A 12,086-nucleotide genomic window follows, 5' to 3' on the forward strand; every position below is an offset into this window, starting at 1 on the left:
TGAACAGATACAATTGAATAAAAGATAAATATTTGCCTTGGTTTCTAATTTAAAGTATCAGACATAGCAGAGTGTCAGGGGCATATGCAAATCAGCTGTAATTTTCCTAAAATAATAATATTTATTTTTTCTGTAGATGCTTTTTAACCTGGGGTAGGCAGCCTGTGTTTTGCGATTTTGAGGGGGGAAAAATCCGTAATTTGACTTCTGCATCACCTTTTGGCTCTGTTTTCAGGTTTTAGAAAATTTAGCCTTGACGGAAGACTTTGGCCAATCACGGGTCCTTTCAGAGAGAAAGAGTGTATTTCTATTGGAGAGGGGGAGCCGCAGGAAGAGCTCTCACTCTGCTGCTAATTCTAGCATTGTCTTTTGCTTTTACATACTGCAGCTTTAAGTACATCATTCATAAGTCAAGTAAGCATTTTGATATGATGTTTGTTTCTTACAGTAGTTGTCCCAGGGCCCTCAGTCCGTAGACCTTAAATATGTTGGTAGGATGACGGTTCACTTAAAAAAATGACAAATAATTGAAGCGTTCTTTTCTATAAATATAAAAACACCGTGTTTAACGTGAGAGTAACTCTGTAAAGTTGGGAACAAGAAGTCGACACATTCAGCAGCTCTCTGTCCTGAATGTTTTTTCTGCTGCTTCTGCAAAAAGGCTGAATGTGTGTCAGAGTCGGCGGTAGGAGCAGTGTTGATCCTGGTGCTGCTGAAGGTCAACTTTGTGCTGGAAGCTGTAGAGGCACTGAGGACAGCGGTGGGGCCGGTCGTCCCTGTGTTTACGGCTGTGGGTGATGAGGTTGGAACTCTGACTGAATCCCTTCCCACATATCTGACACACATGGGGCTTCTCACCTGGCACACAAACACAGCACACGTCATATGAATACACAGGGTGTTCCAACTGTGTAGATTAAACAGCTATATTACTGTACTGTATATATATATATATATATATATATCGTATTAAATTAATTAACATGTCATACACAACATTTCAAAACCCAAAGAAAATCAATTTATGATGACATAAGGACATCCATTAACATCGGTTGAAAAAAAGAAGTTTATTCAAGTGTGCAATTAGTATTCTTCTTTTAAACTAAAAATAAGAGAGTACTCTCCACCAGTAAGAATTAAAAAATAATTAAAAAACAAATAAAATATGATAAAATATAAACAGTTGACCAATAAGTAATAAAACGGTAAGTGTTGGTGATTAGCAAAAGTGATGTTTGGAAATGAAACTGATTTCAGTTGAATAATTCCATATTCCATATTAAAAACAGTCAAGAAGATAACATAAACATACCTGTGTGTATGAAGGTGTGTTTCTTCATGTCAGACTTCTGGTGGAACCTTTTGCCACAGTACTGGCAGGGGTACGGACGGGTGTCTGAATGTATGAGCAGATGAGTGGAGAGGGTGGAGGAGCGTTTGAACACTTTCCCACACACCGAACAGCCAAACGTCCTCTCCTAAAACCACAGACACTGTGCTTATAGACTCAGGAGTGTTGTACCTCATATGTGCATGCCATTCAGGGGTGCAGATCCAATGTCAGGAGCGGGGGGGGGGGGGGGGGGGGGGGCATACATCACAACTTCATAGGGGCTCACAACTTCATTCAAAAAGTACTGCACATGGAATCATTTATTGTGCTAACCTTTCTTGTTTATTTGTCCTTAACAGCGCGTATCACTGCTCATAGCTGTTATATTAGTAAATCGTAATTTTACTTAACTGTTATATTAGTAAATGATAATTGTAAGGGTCTGTGGCATGTAATGTCTACTCACCCCCATATCTTCACATCTCACATCTTCCTTTTCTCCCAGTGTATGGGACTACTTTATGCGTGATTCATTGATATGGATGAATATCAAAATATGAAGCCCTTATTCTTTAAAGACTGCTGATCATCAGCGTCTGTTTAAGAATCATTTGTGTTGTAGTGAGAGTTTGAATATGGAGTCAGAATTATATTCGTTAGACATTATTTGTTTCACCATTTCATACATCCTTGTTAGACGTGAATCTAAAATGTAAATATTGCGAACTATGAAAATACATTGTTCAATTTTGAATAATTAAGGGTATTTTTTATTGTGGGGAACAATTCATGTTTTTCAGAAACCTCCCCCAGGATCTGCACTCATGATGATATTGATTATTTTAGTGTGAGATGAATCCATATAAGAAAATAAATGTGATATTGACCTTGCCCCTGCATGGTGACCGCTCAGTATGCGTCCTGCTGGATTTGATGTGTGCTGGTGCTCTGCTCCTGTGACTCTTGCACATGTGAGTCTTTAGACTTGACAGACATGAAAATATCTGCAAAGACAAGATCAGCACAATTTTATCATGTTAAAAAATAAAGAGGTGACTTCAGACTTCAGAGCACAAGGTGGATTTTTTTTCCATTTGTAAGCACTCATGGTTGTGCTATAATGATCCATGCAGTGTAATAAGTTTTCATTTAAGTACATATTGATGCTTCTATAATAATGTTCTCATAGGTGAGTTTAGTTCATAATGTATTTTAAGCTCCATTAGTCAACTTCTAGTTTATAACTAGTCCAGAGAAGTCATAAGACACTCTTTGATGTTTTACGACTGTTGATACGGTGCATCACAAAGACTTGTGTGTGTTTACGGGTGTAATCAAAAAGCAATATGATTGCATTATAATTCACTATGAATGCCCTCACACTGCACCATACACTGAATCTTAAAGGGTTACTGTACGTTTTGAATGTGGTATATATTGCTGTTTTTTTACATTATGTTTTATATTCATAGTATTTGAACATTCTTTATTAATGTGATGGTTTTATTGATATGTTTTTCTGAATGCTTACTGTATTGTACTGCTGTCGTTTATCTAAGTTTAGGCACCACTGTTGTAGTGTAGTGCACTTTCCTTCAGAACAAATGTACATTTAAAGAAAGTCTTAATCCTCCAGACTTATTTTCGGTCCCTAATGTAATCTAATGTAATGGAGGGATGCCATACTTTGCTACAGAGAGGACACTCCTGCCTCGGAGCACTGCTCCTGGTCTCCCACAGGATGTGAGGGTGCTGAGTCAAGTCGCCCCGTCCCACAGACAGTTTGTCTGGATATCCTGAGCTCACATGAGGTTTGGGAGGCTGAGGCTCGACTTTCTCCATGGAGCTGAGAGTGTTAGAGTTGACCGGACAGCAGGGTTTAGCAGATCTATAGTCTGAGACAAAAGACAGACAGGAAAGTTATTATGCAACTGTCTGAAACCTTGAATTAATACACTTTTGCTATAATCTCATGTTAAAGCGTCAGAGTTGTTTGAATAATGGCTCACAAAGATTGCCATAGGCCTACACCAAAATAAACAAAAATATGCTTACTATTAATCATTTTGTTTTTTAAAGTTATCTAAGAAGTGCTTTGTGTGTTTTCTGTCACCCACCGTAATACTTGGGACTGAATGGCTGAAGGTGCTCGCTTCCATTCGAGTGGCTGGCAGCAGGAAGGTCCTGCTGCAGTAATGTGACGGGCACTGCGTTATTATCTGGTGTTTCTGCTGTGGAGTTCTCCAGGGATGTATTCCAGGCCCCCGTCTTTTTTCCAAGGTGGTGCAGCCCTCCTCGCTTCACCAAGAAAGAACGAGGCATCACTCTCTGGAGGGAGGAAGAACTACTCTACAGCCGAAATCAAAATCATCTAGAGGGGTGAAAAAAAATAAAATGTACAAATAAAATGTATTTCTCTGCAGCTTTTCATATTTAGTGTACCAACTGAAACACTAAAAATGAAGAACCCAAAAGAGTTACACATGATATATTTGTTTTGCCCAAAAGAGGGCAGCAGAACTGTAAATTAACTTGTTTATTTCCTGCTTGAATCAGTGTGAATACGGCATAACATATCCTGTAGCTTCATAATGGATTAGATTCAAATGTAATGATTAGTTACAGCTGTTCAGCAGCAGTTCAATTGTTGTGATTTTCCCTTTGCAGATCCTCTCAAGCTCTCAGACTGGATGTTGAACTGCGACCGTGCATAGATTTTGACGCACACCGTTTTCTTTAGACAAGGTTTTCTTCATGGATCCCTCTGTATTTTGGTCAGATCATTGTTCCCTATGCGTGGCCAGTTTTCTAGCCCCTGACAATGAGTTAATCGGACCAAAGAATCCTTTCCTTCCTGTTCAGTCTTTTAAATTTGGACCTACGTTCACTACAGACATGTGCCCTGCAAATATATCAGTAAACTGCAACACATTTCATGACTCAGTGCTCGAGCAAAGGTGAAGCTGCAGTGGAGGACACTGAGGTGTTAAAGAACAAAAAACTGTTACATGATAAAACGATAAAACAACCTACTGAAAATGGTTTTCTTTCTTAACCTATGGCATTAAGCTTAACTCCTTTTTACAAAAAATAATGGTGGTTTCCAGTATTCTTGATATAAGCCCCTATGTATCAAACGAGGAACACAGTTATTTGCCTACGGCGGGATGTCACATAGTTTGTAACGTGTAAGGTTTTCTGCAATGGGGGAAGAAGTGCTCACGTATTATACTATTATACATATTCAAAGTACTTGTACAATAATGTAAAAATACTCCATTAAAAGTAAAAGAAGTTTTATCAGCTAAATAAACAGATAGTATCAGCAGTAAAAGTACTCCTTCTGCAGAAAAAACGCCCCTGTGATTTATACAGTATAGTATAATACATTGTTTTATAACACTATTTAAACTGCAAATATACTGATGCAATAATGTGAGAAGCATTTTAGAGTTGCAGCCGGTTGAGGTTAGTTTACTCCAGTGGTTCTAGGGGTCCGCCCCTGAACAGGGTCATAAAATAAATCTGAGGGGTAGTGAGATGAATAATGGGGTAAGAAAGACGAAAAAACAAACTACACAAATCTGTGTCAGTATTTTGGGGTTCTTCTCATCTTTGCTTTCTATGTGAGATAATCGATAATTTTGACAGTTAGTCAAATGAAACCATTAGAGAAGTTTAGAGGCAAAATGCTCGGTCACAAGCAAAAAAGGTTGTATTTGCTAATTTAATGATTACTTGGTGTTTTCTAGTGTTAGAAAATGCGCCGTAATTGGTGTGATGTACACCTTACTTACTTAAAAAAAAAAAAAAAACGTATTTTAAAAAAGAAGCTGCTAAGACTGCATATATTTAATAACAAGCTATATTACGTTTTATGTGATAAATGAGAAACTTGACATGACATATATCTAATCATCAATTTAATTATATATATGCTTCTTTGCACGGGCATGTTGAGTATTACACCTTTTGTTTTGGGTACTATTTAGTTCAGAAGGATCACATTTTCATTATATTAACAATATTCAAAACAATACAATGTGTACAATCCTATATTCTTTGTCACATTCAGTGTGCATCTGTGTATCACTATATTTTTAATTGACAGCTCTCTTTTTGCTTTATCTTTATTTTGAACCGCGTTAATAAAATCTAATAAACAAAGTGTTTATGAACTTAGATATAACGTGACAACACTGACATTATATCTAAAAACATCTTGTTAAAAGGTGTTTGTGTATTTCTAGTCATTGGTCAAGTTTGGATTAAGGACAAATCTACATTGGTTTAACATCCCAAAAGTTTTTTTTCCCCATCATATTAGCAACAAACCAAAACTGTAGCACTCATTTAACCAGAAATATGATGAAAATAAATAAATACAAATACTCACCAGATGTTTACATTCCACCAGTTGTTCTGAAAGTCACACACAAACATCACACTAATAATTTAACTGAGATAAAAGTCCTAAAGACAATGTGAAGTCAGTGTGACACATGTGAGGTCAGTTCGGATCGTGAGCCGTTGATGTTGTCTGCAGGTCGTGTGATGAGAGTAAAAAAGGACGAGGAAGTGTTTCGGCTCTGACACCTCTGAGCCGACAACCACACTGCTTCCTCACACACACAAACCCAAACACTGCACACTCACAGCAGCACTAAATCTCCAGCTGTACTTTGAAAAGAAAAAAAAAAATACAAAAAAATGTTAGAACAAATTGAGGATGGATATGTGTTACAGTGGTGCGCAAACTGAACACAGCATCAGATTAATCTGGGGAAGACAGATAAGGCCGACATGAGAGGAAGAGGGTGGTGGGCAACGGTGCTGAAAATTCTTTAGAAAGTGTTGACACACTATGTGTTGACACAGTTGGGTTACAAAATAACCATTGAGGTCAAGTTTAAAGAAGCCGGCTGATGCAACAGCAGATTCTCTTCTATCATATGATATGAAAACACACATTAATGAGAGACACAGCCAGAGGAAACATGAATAAAGGCATATATCAATGACATGTTCCTTGATGTAAACTAACATTTTCAGAGGTTGGTGAAGACTCTCTTTGCAATTCAAATTGTAACAAAGGGAGATGGATGTTGATTTTAACACACTCACCAACACATTGAACATGTGACTTAGAGAAAAAACATTGCTGAGAACAAATCCCACCTTGAATGGTCCTTGAATGGTAGTATGAAGATATTGGGCTAGGGAACATAGACACACTTCAACCTACTATACTTGTTTTCAGGTTCATATCTTGTATTTTGTGTTTCTACTAGAACATGTTGTCATGCTTTAATGTTCAAAAACCACTTTGTTTTTTCTTGTACTGCTCATGGCTACTGCACCTGTATTCACACGTACACGGTTATTTTTAAAAACAGAGACATTTTCCTGCGTTTCTTCATTAAATGCAAACAGAGAATTCTTCTAAACTCCCGCCAGAGTGAAGATTTTGAAAAACTCTGGTGGCACGTTTGCATGTTAACAGAGAAAAACTGAGTTTATGTTACCTATGTTTACATTTTCATTTGGGTGTGGTGATCATAGATCACTGTCTAATGTGGGCTTGTGATTCTCTATACACTGCTAACTACAGGTTTGGCATTCTCTTGATGGCATATATACACAGGTAAGCGTAAACTAATTTTTTTCTGAAAAAAAATGGTCTGCATGAATTTTTGTAAACGGAGAAGACGAAATGTCCATCTATGAAAATAACCACGTGTGAATGAAGCCTGAGACATTGTCTCTTTAAGACCCCCCTCCCGAAAAGCCCAGTCTGCTCTGATTGGCCAGCACTTCGGGGTCTCTGCGCTGCTGTTCTCCCTCTCTGTACTACTGCAGAAGTCTGACTGCAACATATATAGTGGGATTTTTACCGTCTAAAATCACCAACCTTCTAAACCAAACGCTACACAGCCGGACATGTTCAGCAGGAATGTGATCCGGTGGTTAAAATAATGCCATACCGTATATCTGACTCCTTGGTGCACTGGATGTGATATTATGTTACTTACAGCTTCTGACTCATCAACATGAGCCTTTATAGACGGAAAAGTCCGTCCTCTAGAATTAGCTTAACTGAAAATCCAACTACATTGATGAAAGGGTCCTTGAAGTAGCTGGGATGAGAACAGACGAGGCCGATGTTGGCCCGCTTTCGTCTTAGGGAAAAGCAAAATTAATTTTCCCACATAACCGAAAAAGCCTGTCTTGGATACATACTGAAGAACTGGATTGCTGACAAACTGGTGGGTGTTGACAGAGGTTACAAAAGACAGGAAGTTTTATTGTTTAATATGAACACCTGACATTGTAACATGACAGAACACAAGGAAAAGCATAAAAGGTCCCCTTTACTACGGGCACTACAGTTTAATTTGAGTCAATCCCAAAAACTAGCCTGAAAACCGAATCTCCAGAGATGTATTCCAGGCCCCCGTCTCTTATCTGCGAATCTCCCGAGCTCTTCTGCACATTTCCGAATTAGTCTGGTGGTGCCAAGCTACCAAAATACACCACCCTAATGCTGAGAATAGGCTACTAAATGTGTTTTGTTTCATTGTTGATGATAGTTCCCAAAACACTCACTGTTATTACCTGCTTGAGCAACTTTCCTACAAACTACAGTGACTCACTGAGTTTTACTTTTTGTAAATTCAACTTTATATAAAAGTTTTTAGTAGAAACAAATGAGCTGAGTGAGTGAGTAGAAAGCAGTAAGAGTTGGACGAACATTCTGTTAGTTTTGATACATTAATGTTTTTTTTTGACATAATACCATTGAATACTTGAATGTTACTATACTTGTGTATTCACAGAGAAATCACAGTTTTAAAGGTATTTGTTGTAACACTCAAGCTTTAAAGGAAGACATGTCAAAATCTGACATCATGGAGGTTGGATTTATTTTAAGATTACTTCACCAGCTTTATGCAACTCCATCACTAAGTTTGTGTGTAAAGACCTTCCTACATTCTTAGAAACTACTGGCTAGTTTTAAACTAGCAATTTCCTAGCAATGAACTATGAACAGGAAGTCACTCACTTTACCCTCACAACTACCAAAATAACTGTAAATGTAACTGCTAAACTTAGGTTTATCTGTAAATGCATAGAGAAATACATGAGTCTGAGTTATGGTCCTTGGTGTATTCATGCAGTTTAGAATGAAATGTTTGATTATGTAAATCTAACCAAGTTAGTACAGTTCGCTACACCTGGGTCTAAATATTCAGTAACAATAACCTCTACCGTAACAGCCCGGCTCGATGCGGACAAAAACTAGTTTAGCAGAGGACTTTTATCATAACAAAGCTAAGTTACAAGATACTAACATTTGAGTAAATGAGTAACCCCTCTGTAATAAACAACACCACCACAATCAGGCCTTTGCAAAGGTGCAATGTCAAAGTTTATTTTGTATCATTCATAAGATACAGAACACTGAAATGTATTTTTTCCCCGTCATACTAGAATTTATATAATCTTTACTGTCATTTAATATATTTGATAACATCAGTTGAATTGCAAGACAGAAAGAGAGAGGGTGGGCAAGTTCCTGGGTTTGATGTTGTGGATATCAGACAGCCGTCACACAGATCTGAGAAATCCTGTGCCAGATGAACCAGGATGAACACCGTCTGTGAGCAATAACTCACATGTGACACACTGTTTTGCACTGCATTGTCTCTTTGCGTCTGGATGTTCCAGTGTGATCATATATCCGTCCAGACATAATTCACTCTATATAACATGGATGCTTAATGAAGGGCTGCAGTGGCTGACATGTCGATGAAACCCTCGTTAAACACACATGAAGTCGTTTAGTGTAGTGTGTAAATCTACCTACCTTTATGGCACTTTATGTTTAATCATTATCGTCTCGTGTAATGCTGTTAGCAGAAGAAACCAAAGTACTGATGGTAATTATAAAAATAATATTAAGGAAGAGAGGCAGTACCATATATTCAAAAGTAATTACAAACATATCAAAATGCTTCATCACAGTAGATAGTTGTATTTAGACAGTGGTGAGAACAGAGCACCATCACTGAACAGCAGTGTACAGATGTTGTATAACGTGTTTAAGGACACTGAGAACTGATCTGATTCTAGATTAGGGTTCATTTGGGAAAGGATACTCAGTCCTGATTGAAAGCTTCCTAAAATAAGTTATAATCCTTAAGATTTCAGTCGTGGTGGATTTAGTGTTGGTATTATTCTTATTATTGTTATTATCATCATCTGGCAACACTCATGGTTAGTGGTTGAAATGGCAAATGGTTGTAATTATACAGCTCCTAGAGATCAGTTTGAAAGTGGCTTTTGAGTGGTTTCTCTGTCAGAAAAATGTGACAGAAGAACAACTTGTCCATGGGTTCAGAGGATTTCTCGCTTTACAATGTTTTGATGATGAAGACTAAGGGTCAAGTAGTTCGTACAATGTGTTGTCTGACCACATCGATGCAGTTTATAGGTGCTTCAAATAGCCAGAGTTGAAGTCAAGGGGAAAAAATCTCTCCATCATGTAGAGGGGGAGGCGCGCTATTTAAACCCACCAAAATGACAGATATTGATGTCAATAATGAATTCCCAGTTTACTTTCTCACCTCTGCACAGCTGGCCGATGAGGGCATGAAGTGGATGTGAATGTTGGCTTGTCGGTTTCGGAGAGTTACAAAAATGGCCGGACGCGACCTACTATCTGGCGTCAGGCCGGTGCAGTGGGAAGAGGTTTCCAAAGCTGTTCCACCGTCCTTCAAGCATTTCTGACAGAGTATACTGTCACCTTAAAGAAGACAGTCAACAATAGTCACATTTTCACCAAGCAGTCCAGTTTGTTACACATTAGAGAAGCTATTTTCATGTTTCCATCAGCAAACGTTGTTGATATCTGGTTCCGAAGTTCAAAAAACCTGAACCGATACTACAAGATGAAGTTTAAACACAGAGACTGTCACTAGCCTGACATGGGACAGCCTGCGCAAACCAGCAATTAAGCTTCCGTCAGTATTGGCCACAATTTTGTTTTTATTCACTCACTCAAAGATTTTTTTAAAAATGGCAGCCCGCTATGCTATACACCGCACACATTTCTCTGTTTGGTTGCTGAAAGAGAAAGGATTCAGCTAGTGTCGTGTTCAAGGTGATGTCACAGGAGTTATAACACTGAGACTCCGGCCTTCACTGAGGCGGTCCTATCCGCAGTGTAAAACGAAAGGAGAAAAGTACCGGTACAATGAAGTGAGTCAAGCGGGGCCGTACCATACAGTTGAGCGTTTTCAGACTCATGATCCAATGTTGCCTCGTGCATTACTGTACATGAAAAGCATGCACATCCTCTTATGTCTTCTCCGTCATGCCCAGTACATGGATCTGTCTTTTCCTGTAAATCCTTTGAATCCCACATGGAAAAGATGGCCACCACCAAAAAAACTACTATTACAGAATCCAAATGAATTGAATAGATGAATACGATTAAAACATGAGGTTTGATTGAATGATCTTAAGGATTATAACTTCAGGTGAGAAATTCTGCCAGTTATGACTGAAAGTAAATAAATCTCAGCCTGGATGCACAAAGAACTAGAAGGAACACAACTAAAACCCATTTGCACAATGCTCATTTCGTTTGACGATTTCCAGATTCCAGTATAGAGATTTCAGTTGCTACACCCGCCAATGACCACTAAAGGCTGTTAATTGCAACAGTATGGTGGGCAAACAGACATCCTCTTTAGCTCTTTGATTTTACTGGAATATCTAATTTCCTTATTTCTGAGAAGCTGGCAAGAATTCCTCCTGCTTTACCATCTATTCATTTGTACTGCACAAAAATGTCGGTTATGAAAGTGGGCATTTAGAGAAAATCCTTCAAAGTGAGTCCAATGTAATGAAGCACAATATAAAATCAGGGTGGATAATCTAGGAGCAAAGTACTTTGATAATGTCAAGGTCCCTCTGAAGCGCTGACTACAATAAATGATCCTCTCGGGAATCCATTCATCCAATTCATCTGTCACTGCTCAATGTCAGGAGCAGAGACTTGTTTTTCTGTAGTGCAAAAAGCAGATCCCTGCTCTACGTATGACACCCTGTTGAAAAATCTATACACACTCACACATCATCAGTAAGACTTGACTGACAGTGATACAGCTTTGAATATTATCCATATACTTTTGTTCATGTTACACTGTATATTTAATTTATCTCCATAGATTTTACACCCTTTTTTTCTACACAGAATATATTAATGTTTGATATGTAAAATATTCAACCCACACCCTCTGTTGGGATCCTTACTCCTCCCTCGACTTTCATTGGCCCACATGCTGCAGTTTTTAGCTGTCAAAAAGTGATATGAGCACATGAAGTGGTGATTCCAGATGAGCACTGTTACCTGGGTTTCTTTTGGCTCGTATGGGACACTGATGATTCAGCTGTTTGACATTTAAGAGGTATTCTTCTAGGGATGGGAATTGAGAACCGGTTCCAGTTAAGAACCGGTAACAAATTGGAATCGCAACTGGAATCGTAAACCGCCAAGCTTTTCAATTCCTTTTCTCAATGCTGGCATGTTTTTATGACGGCTGCACGTCGCAAAACAATGATGCCAAACTCATGCGACTACGCTGCGAAAACGTGTTGTTATAATTATATTATTTCCACACAGGCAGGCTTAGTTTTTCTTTGATGAACCTGAAATACTAAATAGGACGGAAAGCTTTAGAAA

At 38.3% G+C, this 12,086-nt stretch overlaps 1 protein-coding gene across 1 annotated transcript; it reads right to left on the reverse strand.

Annotated features, from left to right (window-relative positions):
- Positions 1 to 12: 12 nt before the first annotated feature.
- LOC310964048 (uncharacterized protein) lies at positions 13 to 3,658 on the reverse strand (the record flags this gene model as incomplete). The annotated part of the gene is made up of 5 exons (XM_083937035.1): positions 13 to 858; positions 1,316 to 1,481; positions 2,224 to 2,340; positions 3,023 to 3,231; positions 3,454 to 3,658. The coding sequence occupies 5 exons, from the start codon at positions 3,656 to 3,658 to the stop codon at positions 674 to 676; spliced, it is 882 nt and encodes a 293-aa protein (XP_083793161.1). The 3' UTR covers positions 13 to 673.
- Positions 3,659 to 12,086: the final 8,428 nt, after the last annotated feature.

This window comes from Echiichthys vipera (assembly GCF_963691815.1).
Source record: "Echiichthys vipera genome assembly, chromosome: 2".
In the NCBI taxonomy this organism is placed as follows: domain Eukaryota; kingdom Metazoa; phylum Chordata; class Actinopteri; order Perciformes; family Trachinidae; genus Echiichthys; species Echiichthys vipera.